The 12,091-nt window shown below is 38.2% G+C and overlaps 1 protein-coding gene across 1 annotated transcript; it reads right to left on the reverse strand.

Annotated features, from left to right (window-relative positions):
- Nucleotides 1-909: 909 nt before the first annotated feature.
- On the reverse strand, nt 910-10,663 carry LOC125266224 (ras-related protein Rab-35-like). Its single transcript, XM_048186698.1, has 6 exons — nt 10,391-10,663; nt 9,863-9,913; nt 9,404-9,527; nt 4,462-4,586; nt 2,319-2,443; nt 910-2,144 (listed from the first exon to the last, which is right to left on the reverse strand). Exons 1-6 carry the CDS (start codon nt 10,440-10,442, stop codon nt 2,016-2,018), a joined length of 606 nt encoding a protein of 201 aa, XP_048042655.1. The 5' UTR covers nt 10,443-10,663; the 3' UTR covers nt 910-2,015.
- Between the last annotated feature and the right edge of the window lie 1,428 nt (nt 10,664-12,091).

Raw genomic sequence — 12,091 nt, forward strand, 5'->3', positions numbered from 1 at the left:
GAATTATGAGATAGTCAGAATTATGAGATATAAAGTCAGAATTATGAGATAGTCAGAATTATGAGATAGTCAGAATTATGAGATATAAAGTCAGAATTATGAGATATGAAGTCAGAATTATGAGATAGTCAGAATTATGAGATATAAAGTCAGAATTATGAGATAGTCAGAATTATGAGATAGTCAGAATTATGAGATATAAAGTCAGAATTATGAGATAGTCAGAATTATGAGATATAAAGTCAGAATTATGAGATATGAAGTCAGAATTATGAGATATAAAGTCAGAATTATGAGATAGTCAGAATTATGAGATAGTCAGAATTATGAGATAGTCAGAATTATGAGATATAAAGTCAGAATTATGAGATATAAAGTCAGAATTATGAGAGTCAGAATTATGAGATATAAAGTCAGAATTATGAGATATGAAGTCAGAATTATGAGATATAAAGTCAGAATTATGAGATATGAAGTCAGAATTACGAGTTATAGTGAGAATTGTTGTTATATAATGTCAGAATTTGAGAGTTATAGTTAGAATTACGAGTTATAGTCAGAATTGCAAGATAAAGTCAGAATTACAAAAAAAAAAGTCAATTCTGATGTTTTTTTCCTCACAATTCTGACTTTTTTTCTCAGAACTGAGATATAAACTCACAATTGCATGTTATAGTCAGAATTTCGAGTTATAAAGTCAGGATCGTTTGATAAAAATGGAGAAAAAAAGTCAGAATTTTGACTCTCTCACAATTCTAACTTTTTTCTCAGTTTATATCACACAATCCTGACTTTATAACTATAAATATAATATATAAAATATAATATAAATGCGCAATTGCGTGTTTATATCATGCAGTTCTGACTTTATAACTCGCAATTAACTTTTTATTTATTTTAAAAAATGTATATATATATTTATTTTTTATTTAGTGGCTGAAACAAGGTTCCATTGCATTTCTGAGAGAATTATTCCTATAACTCAGCACTTTCATTTGTGTCATTGCACATGAGATTCAGCATTTCCTCCCAGCTCTGTAAATATAACAACGTTCAGTCAATGGCACCAGATTCTGTAGAGGCTTGTTTCCGCCACAAGATTAAAACAAAAAATCAAAAACGGTAAGAGGGAATTTTTCTCTCACAATTCTGACTTTTTCTTGCAACCGCAATTCTGACTTCTTTTTTTTTTTTATATAGATAATTATGACATTTTTTCAATATAAACTTGCAATTCTGATGGATATAAACTGGCAATTCCAAAGAATTTTGGGATTTAAACTCACAATTCTAAGGGGAAAAAAGGCAGAATTGTGAGAAAGTCGCAATTCCTTTTATTTATTTTTATTCCGTGGCGGAAACAAGCTTCCATGAGATTCACTAGATGCTACCGTGTGTTTGATTGTATAATTTGTTAGTAAAAAAATACAATTTTACAAAAATGAAAGACAAAAGAGAAAGCGCAAAAGGCAAAACGAGTGTCTCTTGGTAGTTGGCAGATCAGCACATGTTTGGTCCACCGTTGGGTCTGTGACGACCGTCAATAACAAGAGCAAGAAAACACGGGATGCAGCTCACGATGTTCTCCGACTTCTGCGTGTACGCTGTCCTGATTGGCCACATTAACACTCACGTTTGGCCTTATTGGTTTGATTCCACAGATGTGTGAAACGTGGACGATGACAAAGATGCATGAAGAACAGAAAGCATTTCATTCTCCATTTTAAAATTCTTGTGGCAGATCTTCTGGGGGGGGGGGGGGGGGGGGGCAAAGACGAGTGCGATGCCACTTGAATCCAATCCTGCTAAAACATCCGAGTTCGTATGCCAAAGTCCTCCCGAAGTTCAGACGGGCTCATCATTAGTAAACCTCTAGATATATCTCTCATTACTAGTCTCTGATGGGTTGTATGTTAAGTTGGCTCTTGTCAGTTCAGTGGCGTTTTGTCGATTGGCTCTCTAAGAGTGTGTGTGTGTGTGTGTGTGTGTGTGTGTGTGTGTTTGAGTCCAGTCCATTAGCAGCATTTCTTCTTGCGTTTGCTGCTCTTACTCAGTTTGATGACTTCGCTCTGCTGCTGCTGCTGCTGTTTGGCCACAGACTCTTTCCGGGCCTTCAGGACGAGCTCTGTGATGCAGTTGAACATCTGAAGACAGACAGAACAACACGTCAGTGAGACACACAAAACACAACGCATTTCTGAACATTAGATGTTTTCTAAAAATTATATGATCACATTAACTGTTTTGTTTGTTTTTGTAACTTGACAATATTCACATGGATGTAGAGATATTCGATCTAATTCTATTTGAAAACTTACATCCTCCACGTTGATGTTCTCCTTGGCGCTGGTCTCAAACAGTCGGATGCCCATCTGCTCAGCAAACTTCTGCGCGTCATTGGTCTCCACCACTTTAGAGGCGGGGTCGTCATTCTTATTACCCACTGAGTTCAGAACAGATGGAAATGATGAACGTTAAAATCAAATATAACAACAGTTCCATCTTAAAGGTGCAGTAAGAGATTTCTGAGAAATGAAGAGAGTGAGCCAATCAGCAGTAGGGGGCGTGTCCACTCATGATGGGGGAGGAGAGAGTGAGCCAATCAGCAGTAGGGGGTATGTCCACTCATGATGGGGGAGGAGAGTGAGGCAATCAGCAGTAGGGGGTGTGTCCACTCATGATGGGGGAGGAGAGTGAGGCAATCAGCAGTAGGGGGCGTGTCCACTCATGATGGGGGAGGAGAGTGAGGCAATCAGCAGTAGGGGGTGTGTCCACTCATGATGGGGGAGGAGAGTGAGGCAATCAGCAGTAGGGGGTGTGTCCACTCATGATGGGGGAGGAGAGTGAGGCAATCAGCAGTAGGGGGCGTGTCCACTCATGATGGGGGAGGAGAGTGAGGCAATCAGCAGTAGGGGGCGTGTCCACTCATGATGGGGGAGGAGAGAGTGAGCCAATCAGCAGTAGGGGGTGTGTCCACTCATGATGGGGGAGGAGAGTGAGGCAATCAGCAGTAGGGGCGTGTCCACTCATGATGGGGGAGGAGAGTGAGCCAATCAGCAGTAGGGGGTGTGTCCACTCATGATGGGGGAGGAGAGTGAGGCAATCAGCAGTAGGGGGTGTGTCCACTCATGACGGGGAGGAGAGAGTGAGCCAATCAGCAGTAGGGGGCGTGTCCATTCATGATGGGGGAGGAGAGTGAGCCAATCAGCAGTAGGGGGCGTGTCCATTCATGATGGGGGAAGAGAGTGAGCCAATCAGCAGTAGGGGCGTGTCCACTCATGATGGGGGAGGAGAGTGAGCCAATCAGCAGTAGGGGTGTGTCCATTCATGATGGGGGAGGAGAGTGAGCCAATCAGCAGTAGGGGGCGTGTCCACTTATGATGGGGGAGGAGAGTGCCAATCAGCAGTAGGGGGTGTGTCCATTCATGATGGGGGAGGAGAGTGAGGCAATCAGCAACAGGGGGTGTGTCCACTAGTGATGGGGGAGGAGAGAGTGAGCCAATCAGCAGTAGGGGGTGTGTCCACTTATGATGGGGGAGGAGAGTGAGCCAATCAGCAGTAGGGGGCGTGTCCACTCATGATGGGGGAGGAGAGTGAGCCAATCAGCAGTAGGGGGTGTGTCCATTCATGATGGGGGAGGAGAGTGAGCCAATCAGCAGTAGGGGGCGTGTCCACTTATGATGGGGGAGGAGAGTGCCAATCAGCAGTAGGGGTGTGTCCATTCATGATGGGGGAGGAGAGTGAGGCAATCAGCAATAGGGGGTGTGTCCACTAGTGATGGGGGAGGAGAGAGTGAGCCAATCAGCAGTAGGGGGTGTGTCCACTCATGATGGGGGAGGAGAGAGAGTGAGCAAGAGGGAGATTTGAAGAAAGACTGTAGAAAGAGAGATGGCCGAGAGACATTACAAAAGAGAAAAGCTCAGAGGAAAATCAGAAGGGTTTTGATCAGGCAAGAGCTTTAGGACCCGCGTTACTATTAGAAAAGCTTTCCAACACTGAGAGACCGAAGCGGGAAGGACTGAAAACAGACGCTGAGGTTGCATTTGTTTGTATATTCTCGTGTACTGTATGTTCATTTTGTGTTCTTCCTTGTTGCTCGTTTGCCATTTTCTTCATGAAGCATTATTCCACTTCACTTCAGCTATGATAAGGACACATCCACTCTTGCGTTGTTTGTGCATTTGGGGGCGGAGCAATGAAGGGAGGGGCGTGTCTGTTTGGCTTTATTTCAAATATCAACATGTTTCTCAGAAATCACTTACTGCTCCTTTAACTACTACACTACACATTGATCATCAAGAGTTCATAACATGTTAAAAGGCTGAATCTGATCAAATACCATCAAGCTGAACAAACATCTTCTTAAACAACTAAAATACTATTTCTATCCATTTTTTTTGCACTAACAGGACCAGGAAATTTCTCTGTGAATTTCATCCAAAAAAGCAACAATATATTTACCTAATATTCGACAAACGTCGTCACAGTTTTGATTGATTTCATGAAGCCAACGCTTGACGTTTACAAACGACTCTGCGCTGGTAACGTCATAAACCACTATAACGCCGTGTGTGCCTCTGTAGTACCTGAAAGAGATCACATGACACAAACAAACACAGTATGAAGTCTCACTGATAAAAACTACATTTATAAGTTTAAAGTCACCATGAAATCAAAATGGACACTTCTTATTTTTTATGCAATATTTCAGTGTTGCAATGATTTATTGGTGCATATCACGGTTTTAAATTCATAATCTTGAATCAGTATCTCTTCTCTGATGACGAGGGCGGGGCAACCTGTCACTCACATGAGATCCACCAATAGCAAACCACAACCATCCAATCAATTCCCCACAGACAAAATCAAGCCCCGCCCTACATTTATTCTTGTTTGCGAAGCGTTTCACTCTGATATACGTCACAATAGAGAAGAAAAGACCTGCTCAACTTCTGTTTCATGTGACTTTAAAACAAGGATAAGAAAACCTGCATTATTCCACACACCCACCGTCCCTTTAAAGCTTTCCCAAACTGGAGTTCCTAATATTTTATTTGTTTACCTGCCTGTCATGTGACCATTAACCGACATCATGCATGCAAATCTGTTGTTAAATTATTGAAATATTAACTAAATATTTAAGCTCATAAGGGTTCGAATGACAAAAAAGATTTTAAATGCCTGCTTTAACAGATTAAACAACCAGATTCAGAAGCAGAAGCAGGCCTGGAACGCACGGCATTCACAAACTCTACATATTCAGTGTTGATTAAGTTTCAGATAATCTGATCATGCTCTCAGCGACCAATAAAAGTCGAGCACTCAGTTCGCCATGTTTAAATCCTAAAAACAGCTCTGAAAATGTGAACCGTCTGCCTATTTGAAATGAGAGACAAGGAATCGATTTTGAATGACTCTTTCACTTCCTGTGGCTGACATCACTGACAGGAAGTGGGTATCTTCTCACGAGACACACATCATCACTTCCCATGTCATTTATTTCGTGATTTGACACTCACAGGACAGAGAGACAGAGAGAGAATCATGTTCTGCGTCATGTTTCGAGGGTGTCAGCTGTGCGAGCTCTTTCCCATAAGCCCTAACAGAGGTTGTTTCTGAGCTCAAATTCACTTATTCTAATAGGAGACCGTATCACTGCGCTCGACATACCAGCCAACGCCATCAACAGCGGTCTTTGTGAAGCTCAAAACACACGGGGCAGTATAGAAAATACACATAAGTGGTCAGAAAGCCTGAACACCACAGCAAAGATGAATGAAAACACAGCTTGTGTTACGATAAACGATATCATATCGAGATTTTACGTTGATAACGATGATAAGCTCGGACATTTCTTACTAAATATGGATTAATCTAACAGCAGAAATAAATGTTCGGCTTAACTATTATGACAGAAATTAGGGCTGGGTAAAAAATACTGATTTCTTGATTTTAATCGATTCTCATTTTTATGAACCAATATTGATTCTTAAATCCCAGGAATCGATTAGTCTAGTCTGTTTTCAGTTGATGAATGAGCAGAATATGTAGCTCCTCCCATCCAATAAATCACAATAATCTTTGTTACTTTTGATATGAAGCAAAGTCTCAGATTTCAAATGACGTCCATCTTATTATGAGATTAAAAAAATAAATAGCATTTTGGCGCTGTTTAATGTGGCGTGACAGATCGCTTTAGCGCCTCAGTTAAAGAGAAGCATGTGATCATCCTCTCCTCCGCTTTAATACCAGTTACAGCGAAATAAACATGCATGAACATCTGAAGGTATGTTAAAATATACAGTACAACTTACTGAAATCCGTATCATGTCTCGTGTAATCGCTCAATCAGTGCTTCAACCTCAATAAAACAGCTTCAATGTCACGTGACGTCACATTTACCTCAGAAAAACATATTCAGTGACCATAAACTCATTAGTCAGCTAGAAAAGTGCTCTAGAAAGATAGAATAGCTATGCACCGTTACATATATATTCATTATAATCTTTAATGTTCTTCAATATTTAATGCATGTTTGAATAAATCAGTTACGACAGCCGCGATTTAAATGTTTATATTTAAAAAAAAATTAAATGGAGTAGAAATATGATTATGTAATTCCTAAACTTTATTTATAATAAAAACATTGAGTGTAATTTAAGTGTTTGTGTATAAATAAGTTAATTTAACCTTCAATATTATTACAGTAGTACCAGACTTTCATGTGGTTTACAGCATTAATTGATTTTTTCTTCTAGAAAATTTGCCATGTACTGAAACTGAAATACTACATCCAAAATAATCGAATCGAAATCGTAATCAAATTGAAAGCATGTGAATCGAATCGTGAAAATTGTGTCAATACCCAGCCCTAACAGAAATACATCACTACTGTGTACTAAAATGTACTTCTCAGAGTAATAATATTATTATTATTATTATTATTATTATTATTAAGGAATATCATCCTCTTGTTTTAAATTTAATCAGTTCTGTTGAGTATCTTATTTGACAAAAAACTAAAATGCAATGTTTTGTTGTAAATACATTGTTATATTTTCATTATTACATTTTAAACTCTTAATTAAATTGTTAAAGTTTAAATAAATTTGCATGAAATCATACAACACAGAATCCTCAAAAAATAAAATGGAAAACACAGAATTTAGTGGAAAATATAATGGATTTCATGGGGCACTAAATGAACAAAAAAGTTTACATGTTTACATTCATTCTCAAGGTCTAACAAATGTGGAAACCATTTCCTTCCCCTTTAATGGTAAATTAATATCTTGATATAGATATCGTACAATGAGGACAAAAATATCATGATAATATTTTTGGCCCTAGTTTGTGTAGACCATCGTATTGACACGGATTTCACGATTCAGGTTGATTCTGATTCACAAGCTCATTTGATTCTATTTATCTTGATTCATTTGGAAATATTTCAGGTCAGTTTTTACTTAAAGGAAAAAATTCTCAACTAATGCTGTAAAGTAAACAATAAACCTGTCACTTATAATATTAAAGGTTTAAATTAACAGCGCACAAAACTATTAAACTGAATTGCTATTTGTAATACTCAAAAATAACAATTAACTGTGACGAAACACATGATTTGAAAGCTAAGACTTAGTTTTTAATAAAACAAATCTAATAATTGGATAGTAGGTGTGCTACAAATATTATTTAGTGACATTTTATTCACACATCAACTGAAAAAAAGCATTGATTTGGTGGTTTATCAATCAATATTTTTACATCTCCTTTTGTCTTCCTCAAAAGAAATGCTGTGAAACAACATGAGGGTTTTCATTTATAAGCTACTCCTTCAAAACAGCACTAATGCACTTTAGTTTCCTTCGTTTTCTAATTCGGTTCTTGCCGCTCTAAATAGATGAACGTGTCTTTGAAAGCATGAAGTCAGTCATGCTCCATCAGTATATTGAAACTGAATGTATTAAGTATCAAAAGGAAGGCTGCGGTTTCCACTGACTGAAAGAGGAAACAAGACATTTTAAAACCTGCTGCGTGCGTCGCTCAATGAACATTCAGATTTTACTCTAAAAATATTACTTTTAGCACTGCAACACAGCTAATTTTAAGACTTGTTTCCTCAAAGATATTCTAAGAATCAGTTAGTGCGACAGTGCAGCTAAAATACCAGGAAACAAACAGCTGGATCTCTATTCATCAGAACAACCAGCTCAAACCTGCCACGAAAATGCGGGCCGAACGACGAGCCGACCTGGAGCATTTGTATACGAGTAAACAAAGACACAAACTGAACTGAGGGTTGATCGTGACAAACCAGAGTAGAAACAGGTTGAGGTAGTGATGAACACTGCATTTTCCTGATGAAAATTGTGATTTATAATGCAATAAAAACATGATTCCTTGTTTGTATGGGCCATTGTTTTGTGATTATATATCAATATAGCTATAAAATAATAAAAATAAAATTATAATAAAAAAATTATTTAAAAATGACTAAAAATCAATACGAACTATTACCATTAGAGATGCACCGATACTAAATTTCTCCACCGATACCGATTATTCAGAGTGATATCTGCCGATACCGATAGTGCCTTTTATACCATCTTTTAAATTAATGATAATTTCATTAGAATTAATAATTAATCTTTACATTTTTAACTAATATATTTTGAAAGAAATGCAAACTTTATTCTTTATTCAAACACATTACTCAAATTAATATTACCACATTAAATTCTGAAGATTAAATTACTATTTCTTAACTTTCTAAATGTTATTAATTCATATAATTACTATTAATATTGAACATAAAACTGATTTCTTAGCATTTTCTTTATACAAAGCACAAATTCAGTGCATTTTCCTGCCCTCTTTTGATTGACAGGAAATATCGGCTGCTTTTAAACTATCAACCGATAGCATGAAATTTAGATTTTATCTGCCGATACCGATTATTGGCCGATATATCGGTGCATCCCTAATTACTATTGTAATATTTCAGTGTAAAATAATAATATTCCACTTAAGAATAATACTAATATTCATGGCTGTCTTCGTTTTTAAACATTAAAGCGTCTAATTTGTTGATCAGAGCTTTTCATTATGAGTTTGTGAAGACGTTTGCTGCATGTTTCGCTCTCAAACGCATGATTTAAACTCAGTTCAGATGCAGATGAAGTTCATGTGGAGCAAAATTTACTGTGAATCTGAAAACACCATGAATGAACACAGCGCTTCACTCTCAAACTCAAGTTCATGTTTATTTAATTAAATCGCACTAAGTCGTATTTATTTGCACATGGAACAACATAAGTGTATGATTTTGCAATGCATCAAATGATGTTTCATCAGGACACGTGATGCTGTTCTCAAATCCGTCAGAAAGAAACGCGACACTCACGTGGAGGTGATGGTCCGGAATCTCTCCTGTCCCGCCGTATCCCAAATCTGCAACTTGACTTTCTCCCCGTTTATTTCCACCGTGCGAATCTTGAAGTCCACACCGATCGTGGTGATGTAGCTACCTGCAATAACACATATAATCAGCATAAAAATCACAAAATGCTCCCGGAAAACTGCAATGCTGCTGATATTATTATCATAAATAATAAATGTAGAGGATCTGCATGCATCTCAATGAGGCTTACTTTTCAAATTTGTAACCTTTATTACAGTAATCAACATTCAATTATGGTGCAACTATTGGCAAGACTGTAGAAGATGGCACAACACGTCTATGTGAGCGTGTTTGTAATCAGTTTAAGTGATAGTACCGTGTCTTCTATATCTATAAACCCTTTATACTTCGTTCTTTCACTGTTAATGTTTATTAAAAGCACATGTGACGTGTTGATCCTACCCGAAAATGTGTTATCAGCAAATCTCAGCAGTAAACTGCTTTTGCCAACACCTGTGGAAAGACAGAAAAACCATTAAAGCTTTAGAATAATGCTTTTATAAAGTCATTCTCCATTATGCATGTACAGACAGATAGATAGATGCCAACATCACAACATTAAGTAAACTTATTTCTCCTCATAAATTAAATTGTTAACATATATAACCCAACATTTGATGCATTTAGTCTTTTTCTACAGCCATTCTATCACAGACATATATCAACATATTCATATTTCACTTAATTAGATAATAAAAATGAATTTCAGAACACACCCAGACTCTAAACTCTAATAACAGGCCTATTATATCACTTAAACCAGGAACTACATCACTATCAACCGCGTCAAATGTAATTTACAAGCTGTCAAACTACTCAACTCCTGCATTTCGTTCAGAAATCTCAGCTTAAGTCGTTCTAGTACATGTAAATATCGTTGTGAGAGACCCGAGGCCTGTTTCCCGTCTCGCATCCTCGGTGTTTCCTTACCGCTGTCCCCGATGATGAGCAGCTTGAAGAGGTAATCATAGTCCCGCGCCATGGTCCCCGCTCCGCTCGATCCCCCGCACACAGAGGCTGTCCAGGAACCAGAACCCTCCTGCTCCTCCTCTCCCGGCGGAGAGGCAGCCGTATATGAGCTTTAACGGCTCCCCGGGTTTATTTTGAGCGGTTTGTGCGGCACCAGAGACTCACTCACACCCATCCACACTCACCGCGGATCTGTGCCGCTCAAACTAACCCCGCCCACCAGAACTCACGGTGACGCAGGCGCACAAATACAGCGGTAGTGCGGCGGATCCTCCAGCAGGGGGAGTTAAAGAGGCGTCCTATCGCTTCAGATAAAAATTACATTTATTTATTTACTGGGATAATATTGAGGTGATATTTTCTATCTATCTATCTATCTATCTATCTATCTATCTATCTATCTATCTATCTATCTATCTATCTATCTATCTATCTATCTATCTATCTATCTATCTGTCTGTCTGTCTGTCTATCTATCTATCTATCTATCTATCTGTCTATCTAACTAGATCTATCTATCTATCTATCTATCTATCTATCTATCTATCTATCTATCTATCTATCTATCTATCTGTCTGTCTGTCTGTCTGTTTGTCTATCTATCTATCTATCTATCTATCTGTCTATCTAACTAGATCTATCTATCTATCTATCTATCTATCTGTCTGTCTGTCTGTCTGTTTGTCTATCTATCTATCTATCTATCTGTCTATCTAACTAGATCTATCTATCTATCTATCTATCTATCTATCTATCTATCTATCTATCTATCTATCTATCTGTCTGTCTGTCTGTCTGTTTGTCTGTCTATTTATCTATCTATCTATCTATCTATCTGTCTGTCTGTCTGTCTGTTGTCTATCTATCTATCTATCTGTCTATCTAACTAGATCTATCTATCTATCTATCTATCTGTCTATCTAACTAGATCTATCTATCTATCTATCTATCTATCTATCTATCTGTCTATCTATCTATCTATCTATCTATCTGTCTGTCTATCTATCTATCTATCTATCTATCTGTCTATCTAACTAGATCTATCTATCTATCTATCTATCTATCTATCTATCTATCTGTCTATCTATCTATCTATCTATCTATCTGTCTATCTAACTAGATCTATCTATCTATCTATCTATCTATCTATCTATCTATCCAAGCAACCAAGCAACCACCTTGAACACCATGGCAACAGCACTAGCAACCGCATAGCAACACCTTAGCAACCACCCTGAGTACCCTAGCAACCGCATAGCTACACCTTAGCAACCACCCCAAGTACCCTAGCAACCGCATAGCAACACCCTAGCAACCACCCCGAATACCTTAGCAACTGCATAGCAACACCCTAGCAACCACCCCAAATACCTTAGTAACCACATAGCAACACCCTAGCAACCACCCCAAATACCTTAGCAACTGCATAGCAACACCCTAGCAACCACCCCGAATACCTTAGTAACCACATAGAAACACCCTAGCAACCACCCCGAGTACCCTAGCAACTGCATAGCAACACCTTAGCAACCACCCTGAGTACCCTAGCAACCGAATAGCAACAAACCAGAGTACCTTAGCAACCACATAGCAACACCCTACCAACCATCCAAAATACCTTAGCAACCACATAGCAACACCCTAGCAACCACCCCTAGTACC

This window comes from Megalobrama amblycephala, linkage group LG4 (assembly GCF_018812025.1).
Source record: "Megalobrama amblycephala isolate DHTTF-2021 linkage group LG4, ASM1881202v1, whole genome shotgun sequence".
NCBI lineage: Eukaryota > Metazoa > Chordata > Actinopteri > Cypriniformes > Xenocyprididae > Megalobrama > Megalobrama amblycephala.

Excerpts from the sequence above, each read along its gene's own strand:
- LOC125266224 (XM_048186698.1), bottom strand. The coding sequence starts at position 10,442 with ATGGCGCGGGACTATGATTACCTCTTCAAGCTGCTCATCATCGGGGAC. Across the intron at positions 4,587-9,403 it reads TTCCGGACCATCACCTCCAC|GTACTACAGAGGCACACACG; the intron begins GTGAGTGTCGCG and ends GATCTCTTTCAG. Across the intron at positions 2,145-2,318 it reads AGAACATCAACGTGGAGGAT|ATGTTCAACTGCATCACAGA; the intron begins GTAAGTTTTCAA and ends GTCTGTCTTCAG.